The sequence below is a fragment of the Nyctereutes procyonoides genome, unplaced genomic scaffold, assembly GCF_905146905.1.
Source record: "Nyctereutes procyonoides isolate TBG_1078 unplaced genomic scaffold, NYPRO_anot_genome, whole genome shotgun sequence".
Classification (NCBI taxonomy): domain Eukaryota; kingdom Metazoa; phylum Chordata; class Mammalia; order Carnivora; family Canidae; genus Nyctereutes; species Nyctereutes procyonoides.
In genome coordinates this window covers 23,146,003-23,161,852 of record NW_026575134.1, presented here as the reverse complement: position 1 = coordinate 23,161,852, position 15,850 = coordinate 23,146,003, and the positions used below count along the sequence as shown (strand labels likewise).

Genomic DNA, 15,850 nt, shown 5'->3' with positions numbered 1-15,850 from the left:
CACGAACTAAACTCACCAGTTGTGCTTCTTAACTTATGCAGGTGGAAAAGTAGCTTAATGTCATGTTTCTAGAAGAACTCAGTGAACTATTGCTATATTCAACTAAAAACAACTTGGTATAAATCCTTGATTAAATCAAATGCCATCTTATATTAGATTCTACTATAAGTAGCAGATGAAATGTTTTTTAAACATAAGAAAATATTTATTATTAAGGGAACTTTTGGGCTCCTGGGTGGCTCAGTTAAGTGTCTGACTCCTGATTTTGGCTCGGGTCATGATCTCAGGGTCGCAGGATTGAGCACTGGGTGGGGACCCTGCCTAAGATCCTCTCTGTCTCCCTCTGCCCCTCTTCCCCACTTTCACGTGCTCTCTCTCTCTTAAAAAAAAAAATGAGAGAGCTTTTACTTTATTTTAATTGTTACACACTGAGGAACAGTTGCTGTCACCAGGGGAGACCTTGAAAAACTAAAAACTGAACAGATTTCTCAGGATTTTAAGAAAGGTTACCGAAAACTCTATGGAACAGTTAGAATGATTAAATTAATTGAGAAGAAGACAACTTTGTGCGTTTTTTAAAATGCACCTAATTGATATTACATTTATACTAAACTCTATTACACTTTCATATTATACAAGGTACATCAATCTTCCTTACTATGTGTCAACTAATGCACTGAAGGACAAGCAGAGCTCTGTGTTTGCAAGGAAGAATTTACTTCAGATAAAAATACCTTCAGATTTTTACAGACATCTATAGTAACTTAGATTAAGTTACTTAGTAATTTAGACAAGCCAGCTATTATCACAGAGTTTTAGAGGAAGAGTAGGCCTGGATAATCCAGAAAGATACTGGTGGATCAGCATGTTCTTTGCTTCTAAATCCAATGGATTTTTTGCTGTTGTCATGCTGTCATAGTCTATGATTCAGTAATAGGTAGAGAGTAAATGAAAAGTCTCTGTCTAAAAGTAAAATTAAATTTTATTTAATTTTTTTAATTTTATTGAAGTAAGAACACGTAACATGAGATCCACTCTCTTAGGTTTGTAAGTGCACAATGCACTATCATGCACTCTAGCACTCTGCTGTACCGCGGGGCTGAAGATCTACTCATCTTGCAGAACGGAAACTTCATACCCGTTGAATCAGCACCTACCCATTTCCCTTTCCCCTGGTCCCTGGCAACCGCTGTGCTACCATCTGCTTCTAGGAGTTCAGCTATTTTAGATGTTTTATGTAAGTGGGATCAGCATACACTTCTTGTTCTTCGGTGACTGGCCTATTTCACTTAGCATTTCCCAAGGTTCATTTGTGTTGCTACCTATTGCAGATTTCCTTCTTTTTTTTTTTAAAGGCTGAATAATATTCCAAGTAAAAGGATTTGTAAATCAGAGTCCAAAGTATCACAATTAGGAAAAAAAATGTATCCAGTGACCTCTGTGACAAGGTATCCTAAATATGGTATCATAGGAGATTTCCTAGCCTGCATTAGGCAGAGAGATTGAATTCACCTCTATCCGGGGAAACAGAAACCCTGCAGACTAGCACAGCAACATGTGTCAGATCTATTCATTCAGTGATAGAATAATAATTTCAGAGGAAATATAAACACACTACCATATTCAGTGTAGATATTAACTGACAAAGATAAACCCCACTATAAAAAAAAATGTGAATTAGAATCCATTAAATGCGGTTCCTTTACATTTCAGTCATTTCCTTTTTCCAGGGTATTGATCTGGTAAATAAGAAGGGACAGATACTTCCCAACTTTAGAAGAGTTTCATTTCACACTTTAGAGTGATAGGAAAGAAAGTACTGAAGTCGACCTCCCTGCAGATAGCAAAGGGAGGCAGAATGAGAGTAGGGGCGGGGGGATGAAGCTGAATGCAGGGATTAGGTAAAAATAGGACTTTGGAAAGCTTTAAACCTAGTGACAGCAAATAATATTGTCTCTGACAGACAAAAGTCCTCGGTTGATTAGAAAGAGAGTAAAATTGTCAAAGTGATGCCAAAAAAGAGGGGGAACATTTTTTTTTAATTAAAAATCTAGCTGAGTTTGAAGAAGAGAGCAAAAAATTTTCATCTGTCTACACTGTCAGCCCTCCATGCATGTGAAAATATATTTATTATTTTCTAAATTAATTTAATGAGTTCCATATTGTACAGGATGTCATAATGGAAACAGGATTATGCAAGATAATAAGGAATTTTTTTTCTCTCTCTAAATGAGTTTTACCTAGACTCCCTGTGTCCTACTTTTGATCTTAACTGTGTTTCATTTACCACATTGAAGGAGGTTACATAAAGGGTAAAATAATAGAAACTTAATCAGGAAACAGGTTTTCTCGTTGCTACACTCTATTATATACTCTTCCCATATTCTTTAGTGTAATTCTTGAAAATAATAAAAGATGTATCATTTTAAAATAAGGACAATTGAAACCACATTGCTTTCTAATTGTGCATCTTTCTCCTGAGCCATCCCAAACATTTCACACCGATTGATCTTCAGAACAATCTTGTAGATTATTTAAGGGCTGTTGGTGGGGAGTATAAACTTCCTGAACTCTACCTTCTGTAAAATACTAGATAAATATTAATGGCTGGTGCATCTAATTTTACAGATGAAAAATAAACATAAAGTGGCAAAATAATTTCTCAGAAACAGATTCATGTTTCCAAAAGTTCAAATAACTTTCCTGCTAAGGAATAGTACAACATGAACTGGCCCCATTAGTCAGAGCATAGAGTTTTACGGCTAAAATAATGTCTTGGAAAGTATTACCGTGGCATATAAAGATGTATAGTCATACTGCACACATGACTGCTTCTGTTAATGTAATGCTATTTTCTGGTAGACAAATCTCTGCATATGCTTTATATAACTTATACCAAAGCAATTAGTCTATTAAGGCAGGCAGTCGAGTTCTGAAACCCTACGTCTGTGACATTTCTGCCATCCTAAATCAATTTGGAAAAGACTCCCAACTTGGCAACAAATTTATCTTCTGAATTTCCACATAAATACTTTGGAAAGTTGAGTTTACTTCTCTAACGTTTCCTCATTTCATTTCCTCATCACCGGCCAGATAATCACCACAGCCACAGCCTTGAAGAAAGAATCATCTATGGAGTAGAAAATAGTAGCACGTTCCTGGAATGCAGTCCAAAATCACAGCGAGCTCTGGTCTATTGGCAATTCCAGAGGCGAAATGAAGAGCGAAAAGAAGAGGTATAGGAATGAAATAGACTGGATTATTTCTATCTAACATGTACTGTTAAGTGACCCCAACATGGTTGACTTGAGGGTGAAAAAATACCGTGAATCTTTATCTTTTTCTTAACCCATCAATAGCCCATTCATTAAACAAGCATTCACTGAAGGCTTATCATATGACAGAGTTTTGTGCTAGGAGCTGGAGAAGCAAAAGTGAACTGATAAGAATTTTGTTCCAGAAGCCATTTGGGATTTATTTGAGAGTCTTCTTTCTCCCCGTAGTTACCTACAAAACAATATATTATCTATATTTGTGCACACACACAAAATCAAATCCTCTGCTAATTTTAACTTTTGTTCACTTAATTCTGCTATCCAAACAGGACGTCTGTTAACGTCCTCAAAAGGGGAGGGAAGATTTGGGAAGAGGAGTAGGATATATAGGATGAAGATTCTGGGCTGCCATTCTGATATGAACTATGCATGTAGCATCAGACAGATCTTCCGCCTTAGTGTATTCATTTATTACTGTGTAAAATTAAAGAAATGTGCACAGAAAATCTCAATACTCTGAGACTTTAAAGCTTTTTAAAAGTATTAAATAACCAGATTATGGAGGTGATTTGTAAATGTATTCTGTGCAGATAATTGCACAAACATAATCTTAATATAAAGTTTAAAATCCTCCAATCCTCCATTATCTCTTTTGACATTTGAAGCGTCTTTAAATTTGTAATCACATTATACAAATGTCAAAGTTGATTTTATACAATTTTATACACTATCAACTTAGGCTTTCAGAGATGTCTGTTGTAAACTCTATTCAAAGTAAAAATGAGTTTAGATATATTCAAGAACATATCTTCATATTTATGCCACATCTGAGACTTACAAAGTGAATAACTAATTATCAGTCATGTAGTCCTATGCTTTCTTCTGCTTGCTCAACGCTGAGTTTTTAGTTTTTTTCAGCTCTGAGTTCATTCTCATGCTGCATTGTTTTCTAATATCACGGTTCTGTATTTTTAAGAATTGCTGTTAACTTTCTCCTATGCTTACATACCTTCTTTCAAGATTCTAAAATAAATACATCTTTGTCCTTTCACCATCTTGAATATTTTATATTATTATAATGAAAAATTATTTGAAGAAAATAGACAACCAGTATTTTGCAATGCATAATAAAAAATGATTTACAGAGATTTCTCTTTTTTTTTTCCAATGGAGAAATCCTATCATTTGTCTTAAGCAAGACATTTTATGAACCGTTAAAATGTGCTTCAACACAGAATCTAAAGTTTTACTTGAGCAGAGTTTCAGAACTTCTGTTTCTTTAAATGTGTATATTTTTGCTACCGTTTCTCTTGTGCTAGATCAGAGTGGATGATCATATCATCAGGACAGAACAAGGCCTTCTACTGCGCAGCCTACAGCGGAAGGATTCAGGCAATTACCTCTGCCACGCTGTGGAGCATGGCTTCATGCAAACTCTCCTTAAAGTGACCCTGGAAGTCATTGACACAGAGCATTTGGAGGAACTTCTTCATAAAGATGATGATGGAGATGGCTCGAAGACCAAAGAAATATCCAACAGCATGACACCTAGCCAGAAGGTCTGGTACAGAGACTTCATGCAGCTCATCAACCACCCCAACCTGAACACGATGGATGAGTTCTGTGAACAAGTGTGGAAAAGGGACCGAAAACAACGTCGGCAAAGGCCGGGCATACCCAAGGGAACAGTAACAAATGGAAGCACTTACAGGAAAATAAGAAAGGTAGGAACAGGCGGACCCACGAATTTGAGAGGGCACCCAGGAGTGTCTGAGCTGCATTACCTCTGGAAACCTCAAACAAGTAGAAACTTGCCTAGACAATAACTGGAAAAAATGCAATATACATGAACTTTTTTCATGGCATTATGTGGATGTTTACAATGGTGGGAAATGCAACTGAGTTCCCCCAATTATAAATTAAGTCCATGAGTAACTTTGCTAACAGGCTTTCCTCCTAATACCAACACCTAATAGAGGTCAGGTGAACGCAGATGTTCACTTTAGCAGACTAAATGTTTCCTATGAGATTTCATTGTACAGGTTTCACTTTCTTCTTTGCCTGAGAAATAAAAATGTCATTTGCCATGTCGCCATCTAAAGAAGAAAAACTGCATCAGCAAAGCCATTTTATTGAACTGAAAGTTTAAAATAAACTGCATGGATTTATGAAGCTGATGAATATTCCAAAATAGCGTTGGATTCAAGGATATTTTTTGTCTACCAGCACTCATGTTTATATGTACTGGAGGAGTAAAATGATACTGAATGAAATGGTCTGTGGAAATATAAAAAACATAAACCATCCATCATCCAGAAGAAAAATGGAATACACTGATCTACTACTGATGTCTTCTTTCAGCTTTGATCTAAAGATGTATTTTATTAAAACTATAATTTAAATGTACCATGACAAATATGCAGTAAAAATTAGCTCTTTTCTAAGCTAGAGTAGGTTTTTGTCTTACAGTTATTGTGCTATATAGTTTTTGTTTTAAAAACTCCAACCGCGTGCTGCTTTTTTCTGACATTGAGTTTTTAGTTCTGCAAGAGGGATAGCCGATATTGTTCAAGAAACACATAAGCATCATTTACCATTAATTCCTAAACTCTGGATATAAATCATGCTTTATTTCTCTGAGGAATTCAGATAACACCTTCCCCTTCTTTAAGTATAATCAAAGATTAATTTTAACTTGCATAATGTTCCTAGAAAGAACAGAGCATTTAACCAGCAAAGTAAAAAGAAACAAATTGATTTGTTAAATGCCATGTGTTGTACCTAATGGATCAATGAGGAGAAAGGGAACTGCATATTTATGAAAATAATGAGCATTGTTTTAATATAACATTAACAGAAAATCTCTTAATTCTGTGCTTGAAAACCTGCATGATATTTGAGATATATAAAAATTCTCAGGATTCCTTTAGGAATTACATCTGTGTCACTTAAATTCAAAAAAAAAAGGGAGAGAGAGAGAGAGAGAGAGAGATTGGTAATATTCAGAGCATCCTAAAAACAGATTTCCCAATTCTGTTTACACCTGTATCAGCTATCTTTTATCTCACCTTGTTTAAAACACATGGTTTGTTTCATGTTGATGGGAGTGACTTTTATACAAACTGTATTCGAGGACACAACTCACACTTAAAACGTGTAAAGCCCTTTGTTTCCTGCAACAACTTATAAAATAAGGTAAAAGATGATCAATAAAGGACTTGCCTTGTTCCTTGTCCTAACATGATTCCTTGAGAATCAACAACTTCAAGGTATATAAGACCTTCAGCATTATGGTATTTTCTCTTCCTCGCACTCACCTTTCCAGGAATCCCTCCCGAGATCCTTCATCATGCACAAAAATGCAAAGGAAACATCTTCTTGCTAATTAATAAAAGCGGCATTGGAATTCTAACTCTAGCTGTCTTGGGATTTTAATTAACTCAGCATTATTTTCTCACCTCAGACTACAGTGAATTTTTTTTAAAATTCTCAGCTGAAATATTTCACAGATGGAAGCTCATGTTTCAATTTTAGTGATTTGAATAAACAATTTGTTGATGCCTATTTCAAATGAAAGCCTAAAAATATTCTACATCCAATTTTAGGCTCCATTGATGAATACAGCATTACTTTTAGAATTACATCCTTAAATGGTCTTTGAATTTTAGGTTATCTGAAGGACATATTTCTGTAGAGAAAAAGAAATGTTCGAAATACTAATGAAAGAACAAAGACTACTCCAAAAATAGGTAATTTTTCTATTTTCACAGAGTATCTTCACTGTGCTGAAATTTGGTGTTGCATTTCCTTCTAAATTCGCAGCCATAACTGATTTATTTGCAGTAACAGAAGTATCTTATTTCATATTAGTCCTCGAAAATAATGAATTTGAAGGGATAGAGGTTGTTCGATAACTTTAGGGATGCCTTCCAATATCTGGAGGCTTTTTGTGTAACATTATGAAAAGCCCATAGAAAGGAAGCCTAGACTTCTTTGTTAAAAGAAACCAAACAAATCTACTGGCTTGCCTCTATAAACCATCAGGTCTAAGTTTTCAAAGAAAATTATAGTTATAACTTACAGGTAGAAACTCTTCTTGCCGTCATACTCTTCCAATGTGTATTGAGGGGGACAGTTTGCATGAAAAATGATTAACGTCCCATTTAATTTAGTTTTAATAGACTTTGGCATATGCATGTAGCATCAGAGTTGCAACTTTGTTAAGAGACTCATGTGACCATAAGCAAGTTATGACCGCAATCTGAAGGTTGGAGAAAGGTACATGGCAGCAGAGAAATTATGGCCCAGTTGAAATCCAATGTAAAATGTAAATGCATGTCAATGCACACTCAATGCTACTTTTATGTACTATTTAGTGATCTTCAGTGGTATGTGTTTAATATTTTTGCTACCTACACATTAGGCAAAAGAGATGTAAATAATCCTGAGAAGAGGAAGGACAGTAAACTGCACCTTTTTATAGGTACTCCATTCGGTGTGTTCTACATCATCCTAAAATGCGAGATTTCCCCACACAGGTGACAAGGTGGTTTATGTGCTATTTAAGGGCAGAGAGTGTGTGCCCATTCAATAAGCATGTTTTTTGCCAGGTAGTACATATATTCCATATCTGTATTTATCCCTGCATTTCAGATGGGAACTAGAAAACTGGAGAGACAAATGTAATGAAACTGCTGCTGTAAATTATTCCTTTTAGCATGTATTAAGTTGCTAAATACACATTTCTTCAAAATATTTGAATTCAGATGTCTTTACTGTTCCCTGTAGCATATGGTGTCAAGGAATATAAGTTTAGAAAATGTTGAGAACCAGAGTCAGGTTGCTACATAGCAGATTTCTTCATTCTAGTCAGTCTGTAAACTGGGTTCTGTATCTATGGTGATGATGTGCATTTTGATACCCTTTAGGTTAAATATTATTATTTTTGTCATGCCTAAAAGAAGGAAATTTAGGGATAAAATTCGATAATGTGTCATTATCATGATTAGTTTGGTTTCCTTCAAGATCTACAAAGATGCCCAACAAGTGTTATTGAAATTGCCTGTCCTTAAAGTTATACGGAACACTTTATTAATATGAAGTGATTCATATAACATTTTGAAATCTTTGCTTTATGAATTCATTTTAAAAACACAGGTTGCATTCAAAGTTTAATGGAAATTATCCAATTTAATGACTTCAAAGACAAACTTAACAAACAGGATTCAACATCGTCTTACTGTGTTATAACAATATGTTAGAAAAAACTGGCCTAATGCCGAAGGCATCCATGGTTTTTGTTTTAACTTTGTAATAATTCAAGTCATTGCTAGTGTTTCCAAAATACATGTTTCCATAAAAAAGAAAACATTGTTTTTCCCAAAGTTTGCAAAGTTTGCCTATTAGTTTATCTGATTTCTAACAATTTTCTTACACTAGTTGAATAAAGAAACACTTTTTGCAAAGTTAGTGTACTAAGAGGGCCTACGAATGAAGAGGGAATGAAGCCACATAAATGGTACAGCCATTTTCACAGTCAACCTGACCAAACAAAACAGCTTGGTTTTTATTTCAAACATGCAAACACACACACAGGCAAAGGCAGATGTACTAAATCGTGCCCACGGAAAGAAAGTAATGATTTTCATATAAAGAGATAGGGCTCTATATGCTTTGAGCTTTAGATCTAGACTCCTACCTGTTCAATTAAATTATATTGATCTTGTGTGTCTATTATGTGCTAGGCACTGTTGGTGCTGAGGACAGTAAAACAACTTACCGTCATCTTTCTTGGCAGGTCTTTCCTTATTCTTCCATCTCCAGGTGAAACTAACCACCTTCTCTGCACTAAGTCTGTGCCCTGTGTATACTTCTTATTGCCACACTTATCACAAAGGTGTAATTTCTTTGTTTACACCCCCATCCCTTTCTAGACTGTAAGCTCCTTGAGGGCAGGGTTTGTATCTAATTTATTTCACCCCCTGCCCCAGTACCTGGCATGATGGCTGGCGCCGGGAGAAGTTCAGTAAGTCGTTGGAGAGAACCAGGTCACCATGTGATGAGCATCACATACAAACTCAAAAGTGTTAGGGGGTCAATGAGGAAGGAATTAATTTAAAGAGATTATGAAAAGCTTCAGAGCATAAGGGACATACAATTTAGGAATTGAAATATAAAATAAACTTGCTCAGATGAAGTAAAAAGAGCAATCTGGGCAGAAAAAAATAAGGCAGATGGAGGAGAGGTGTGGAAAAATGCTTTCATTATGGGAACAGGTACTCCACATAGAGTATGGAGTTCATAAAGAAAAGTAAAATGTCCCACTATTAGGAATCCAAATGGAGCATTTGTTTGATTTTTCCTAGGCTTTGGTTTATTTCCCTCTCTTTGTACCCCACATTCTCATCCCTGGCACACGGTATCATTCATTCTGTTTCTTCTTACCCCCTACCCCTTTTTGCTCTCCCTCCCTAAGTTCGCTCCTAAATGTTGACCTCATTTATCTTTACTTAGCTGGAGTCATAGCACTTGACATTTTCAAACTAATCTTCATGCCATAATCCCCTTTCTAGTTCAACCAACCTTACTTTTATGCAATTTGTAATTCCACAGATGAACACCTGGGAGCAGATAGCTTTGTCAGGCCACTCTAACACAGCTCAAATGAAAGGTTCCCTTATATGTCACCTCCTTCAGCATTGCCCCACTCATCTGGTATTAGACTGCTTGGACACAAGCACAACATTGCCTTGCTAATTAATAGGGTGGCCCACAAACAAGACTTCATCAAAGATGGTGTTAAGCTATGAAGCCTGTGTTTATTCGGTGAATACCCTAGATGGAGTATTTATGGCTAAACAGTGATGCAGGTGAGGTTAGTACACGTAGTTGACAGGCAAAGACTCCGAATTTTAAGAACAAAAAGAAAAAGAAAAATATTAAGAAAATGAGGGGCTTAGCTGCATCTTGAAATTGTCAACTGAGCACCACCATTATATTAGACTGTCAAGTTTTTTCTCATATAACAAAAGATTGTATTTTCTCTTAATCTAAACACAATACTTGTAGACACACTGTTTATTTATATAGTTCCCAAGCAAAAGTTTTCATAAATGTGTTTAAGTCATCCCAATTTGGGTGATTATGAAGTCTCAACTTCATCCTCTCTTTGTAAATCTCACTGAAGCATTAGACCTCAAGTAAATACAGCTTAAAAAAAAAAATCCATCATTTCTGTAGCTCACTTCTTCAAGTTTTGATTGTTTTGTTGATGACTAATTCCAGAGAAACTTAAACTGTTTTAAACAAAGTTGTATGTCTAAAATCAAACACCTTTTCCACTTTAGGATTTTTTTTATTACACCTCAATTTTTAGGAGGTTTGCAGCCTTGAATTTCAATAAAAGAGTGACACTTTCATTAGTCCTAAAATATTTTTGTTTTTTTGTTCACTGTTTTAAATTGCTGATAAATGTCAACAAATTAATATAGGTCTCATATAAACCATTTGATAAATTCTACTTGAATTTATGTACTGACTAAAAATGGTAAAATACGTTTCAAATTTGCATTGTTGGCATCTACCAACTACAAAAATAATGCTTATTTTCTTCATTGCATTACTTTTGACCCTAATAGTAGTTTGTTGAAATTAGTTATGTTTAATTTGGTTGAGGAAGCAGGTTAAATTATTGCTTAGTGAATATTAATACAGCATCAGAAATACAAACTGGCATCCATATGGAAAAATGTACTATCAAGGAGTACACTGATTTCTTAAAATTATAAAATATATTTACTCAGAAGAGTTTGAGTAAACATTCATCTAAGCTTATTATATTTTAACCAAAATAATAGTCTAGTTATTTAGAAACATGCCATCATTAAGATGTTTCCTTTAACTTATTCTTAACCTCTCTAGAATTTACAAAAAAAAACAAAAAACAAAAAACAAAAAAACAAATTCCCTAGGTTACAAAATCTCTAATCATTTAAAAAGCAACATATGCTGTTTCCCCCAGTGGAGATTGGAATATAATTTGTAATTGTTTCCATACTGGTTTCTTTCTAAGCTCCTGATGTCATTAGACAGTGTTTATTAAAATTATTCATATCAGGGAGCTCTATATTCATTACTGAGAAGTAACATTCTTGAACTTAAGGGAAATGTTTATACATTTTTATAATATCTGATTGATATCAGTACATATTAAATCTAAGTTCAAACTATAATATATTGAGTCTATACTATAATATATTTAATACTTAATAAAATCAATATAAGGAGAAGCATAGGGCATTAGTAAGGCCTTACTAAATCTACTGCTTGGTAATGGTAATGTTACATTTTTTATATCCCTTTACAATGTTCAAGGTATTTTTGTGATCTCATTCGATTCTCCTTATAGGAAGTAGGGTGGTTTTAATATTCCAACTTTGTAGGAAAGTACGAGTGGCTTACTTAGATCTAACACTTAGCGAACTTTAAATCTCTGATTACAATCTTGCTTTTGATCCAATTAGAACAAAACATTTTATCACCACGTTGGGTCATATAGTGAAAATAATCTATTAGACTTTTAATGAATTGCCAGTGCAGTATGTGCATCATTTTGGTTTAGATCATCTAAAAACAAGGTACAACCAAGGAAACAATTTATTGACTTGGGCTCTTGGTGACATATTAGTACAGAAAATGAATGAACCAAATGAAAAGTTGGTCAAGTGTTCAGTTATGAAACAATAGAATTGCTGTCTGTAATTCACTTTCTCTAGCAAAAAGACTTCAAAGAAAAAATATTGGTTTTTTCATGCATCTTAAATATTTGAAATGAAGCAAAGAAAAGGGAGACTATTCCAATTGATACAAGATATTGTCTTCACATATTTGACTACATAAACAAGAAAAAAACTTTTTGGAATCATATATGCATTTACAAAGTCTACTTTTACAGATGAAAAATATTTGTTAGAAAATACCTCAGGTTTTGAATAACAATTCAAAGTAAATAATTACCTTTACAATAATTTAGCATATCAAGAGTAATGTCCCATAATTATTGGCATCTAAATAAAAATGTTAAAATTCTGGTATTTTAAAAAATATATAACTAGATCAACCTTATAAGTACTTTTCATTGACTAGTTGATTCTTGGTATATAGCAATTATCAATGCCTATGTCAACACATGCCAAAAGAAATCCTATATAGATTCTCATTTTCACAGTAGTAATTATAATCATCCGATGTATATACATATTCAACTTAAGTATGTAACAATGTTTTAAATAAGTTATATTTTTACTTGGTGCATATATCTAGATTATTTAATTTAAAATTAATTACTGCTACTATTAGCGCATGTATCTGGATAATTTAAAATTACTGTTACCATTAAATTACTATGGCTTTTAGAATACTGATTTCCACAATTCTCTTCCATCTTCTACAGTATCTGGCACATCTCTCTTTACAATTAACAGTCCTTCTTGCAAAATTCAGGGTCCTCCCAGCAATCCAGCTAACACCTTGATTCCACAGGTAATTGACCTATTTCTTCAATCCATCTTCAGTCATCAGCCAGAAATCAGGAAGGTTTTAACAGCATGTAGAAAATAAAAGTTCAAGAAGTGACATCAGCTCTGGGCAAATAGAGGAAAATAAAACAGTTTCAAAAAGATAAGTCATTATTGCACACATGATTTAAGTCTTAGAAGATGAAGGTGTGAATGGAATCAGGGAATACCTCTTTCATAAGGCAAAATAAACCACCAAGTGGCCTTAGAGGTGAACAGACCTGGTTTGAATGCAAACCATGTTAAAGAACTTAATGTGCTTGAGTTTTATCCTCTCATAAAACATCATTAAATTAAGATATCACATTTATCTCAATTTTTCAACTAGGTCAGCTTTTAGTTTCTAATTTTTAGAACTCCTATCTGCCATTATCACCCCAAAGGATATATCCTAAAGGTGATTTAGCTAGTGGTTCTGTACTAAGTAATCACTGGTGTGTGTGTGTGTGTGTGTGTGTAGAACACACAATTTCCAAAGTTAGCGTGTTCAAGCTTGAAAAGAAGACATTTCTGCATGCAATACTTCATAAACAATCTTCCAGAAAGCAAAATCATTCTTTTGATATAAGTATATTACATAAAGATCTTAAGATACTGTCTAAGCAATTGCAACTGCTGATGAAGAACTTTCAAAAATAGGATCAAAAGTAGAAAATAGTATAGAAGAAATTATATTTCTCGCACTAAGATATAATTTAAAGGAAGAAACTCTGAGAACAGGCATTTATTCATAGTCTTTCAAGAACACATGAGAAAGAACACTACCATAATTCACACCTAGAAAGATAATAATTTATGCAAAATCACTTCCTTTAAAAAGTAGAGATGAAAAGAGACATGACACTTCAAAACCCTGCCAAGCTAAGGATAAACATCAGAAATAAACCATATGTGTTGTGGGAGGCAAATCCACAAAGAAACTGTTAGGCAAAAATAAGACCAAACTATGACATGATCCAGATGTTCACTAATACAAAGGTCTCAGCAAAATCTGACAGACTTCAAGGTCTGGTAGGAAAGAATAAAAGTTCCAAAAGTGTGAACACTGATTGGCTTCAATTATTTGGTAATTCTTTTTAAATAATTGCCTTTTGTTTGAAGTATTGTTGTCTTTCAGCTTTAACTATCTTGGAAATTGATAAAAAGCAGCATCAAGAGATGAAATAACAGTGAAGGCTTTGAAGTAGAATTATTCCGTTCATAGGAATTTTAAGAGAGCATGTGGACTGGGTCCCCAGGAAAGGCTACTGTGTATGTTAGACAAACTGGAAGGAGGAAAAAAGAATAAGAGCTGTCCGAAAGTTTTATACTGTAACAGCCGGAAGAGCATTAAGGTCAAACTCAATGAAGCAGTATATATATTCATGATAGCACTGGAGAGAACTTTCAGAGAAGATCGAACTGGATTTCCTTTTATACATTAAATCTTGGTCTGCTTTCTGGGTATCTGGCAGGCTCCGGGTTTCTCGGTGCTTCTGATCAGTCCTGCTATGCTTAAATATCTTGCACTGAATACAACTCAACTCACCTTGTGCACAGCTTTCTCTTATTGGCTGCGCGACGACATAATTAACATAACATTAAGGGATTTAGAAGAGAGTGCTTAACGACTAGAAATATTAGGAACATAGGAGCAGAAAGATCTCAAATGCTATGAGAGTTGGAAGAAAGAGACTAGTGACTGGGACAGACAAGGGAAGAAAGTACTTTGATCTTCAAAGGAAGGAAGAGCATAAAGGAATACAGGGATCATCTCTTTTATTAACAAAGCAAAAGCCTGTGTTCCTGTCTTCTTCCTCTTTTTATCCTTCTGGAGATCCCATCACTGTGTGCTGCTGATCTCTGTTGGTCCTTGCTACTCCGAACATGTGGTGGAAGTGTAGACTACTGATAGCAACAGCACCTGGGAGCTTATCTGAACTACAGACACCTGAGGCCCCTCGTAGAACTATGGAATTGGAACTAGCATTTTAGCTCAGACCCCAAATGATTTGTGTCTACGTTAATGTCTGAACAGCCGTTCTCTAAGTGACTCATTCCTGTAGATTTGGATCTCCTTTCCTTAAGGACACACATGTAGACTGAACGGTCTACTACATTCTATGGCTAATCTCTCAAGACTTCCCTGACCCACGTAGGCTTTCTCCTGTCTGAATCCTAAGAAGGCTCACCCTTCTCCAGGGTCTGTTGGCATGAGGGTGGATATCAGACACTAAGATATGTGGGTCCTGGAATATCAAATCAAAATTACTTAATTACCTTTGATAACGACAAAGTACAACATATTTTGATAATATTGTGACAGAAATTGGTAAGTTGTTGCATTTTAAAACAATGACACAGGCTGGATTGGAGGTAGGAGAATTTCACTTAGGAGATATTTCTTTTATGGGACACCTGGGTGAGGCAGTCAGATGAATATCCAACACTTAGTTTTGGCTCAGGTCAAGATCTCAAGGTCATGAGATCGAGCCCCCATTCAGGCTTTGTGCTCAGAAAGGAATCTACTTGGAATTCTCTCTTTCTCTGCAGTTCCCCTGCTCATTCCTGGACTCTCTCTATATGTATAAAAAATAAACCTTTTTTTAAAAAGAAGATATTTCTATTATTTAAATTTTTAAAAAGTAATGCTTCCTCTGTTTCTTCTCGGATAAAAAAGAATATGGAACACATCAACTGTGTAAATAGTTTTATCTAGTTTTTACATAACACCCTTACGAGAGGCAGGGCAATGTAATGAGAGGGTATACTTTGTAGATAATATTCTCATCCCATCCTCTTTAAGTTCCCTAGGATAATGAAGGTACAGATTTTCCTGGACTAGGCTTCCAGTAGTAGGCTTCCTGAAGTTTGGCAACAGTATGAGAGTGACTGCTTGACCATTTGTTTCCCAGTAATTTTATAGTATTTCAATTCTACGAAGAGAATATAGTAACTTAAATATGTCCTATAAATAGAACAACTTAATTACCAACAGAAAGGCTTTCTTAAATTAAATGT

General features: G+C 34.8%; 1 protein-coding gene across 1 annotated transcript in view; it reads left to right on the top strand.

Annotated features, from left to right (window-relative positions):
* SEMA3A (semaphorin 3A) overlaps window positions 1–8,001 on the top strand; it is a 200,021-nt gene extending 192,020 nt beyond the window's left edge. Inside the window, 3 exon segments of the mRNA XM_055300759.1 lie at window positions 3,094–3,236; window positions 4,595–4,943; window positions 4,946–8,001. Coding sequence (XP_055156734.1) covers window positions 3,094–3,236; window positions 4,595–4,943; window positions 4,946–5,049 — 596 coding nt within the window. The 3' untranslated portion in view covers window positions 5,050–8,001.
* Window positions 8,002–15,850: the final 7,849 nt, after the last annotated feature.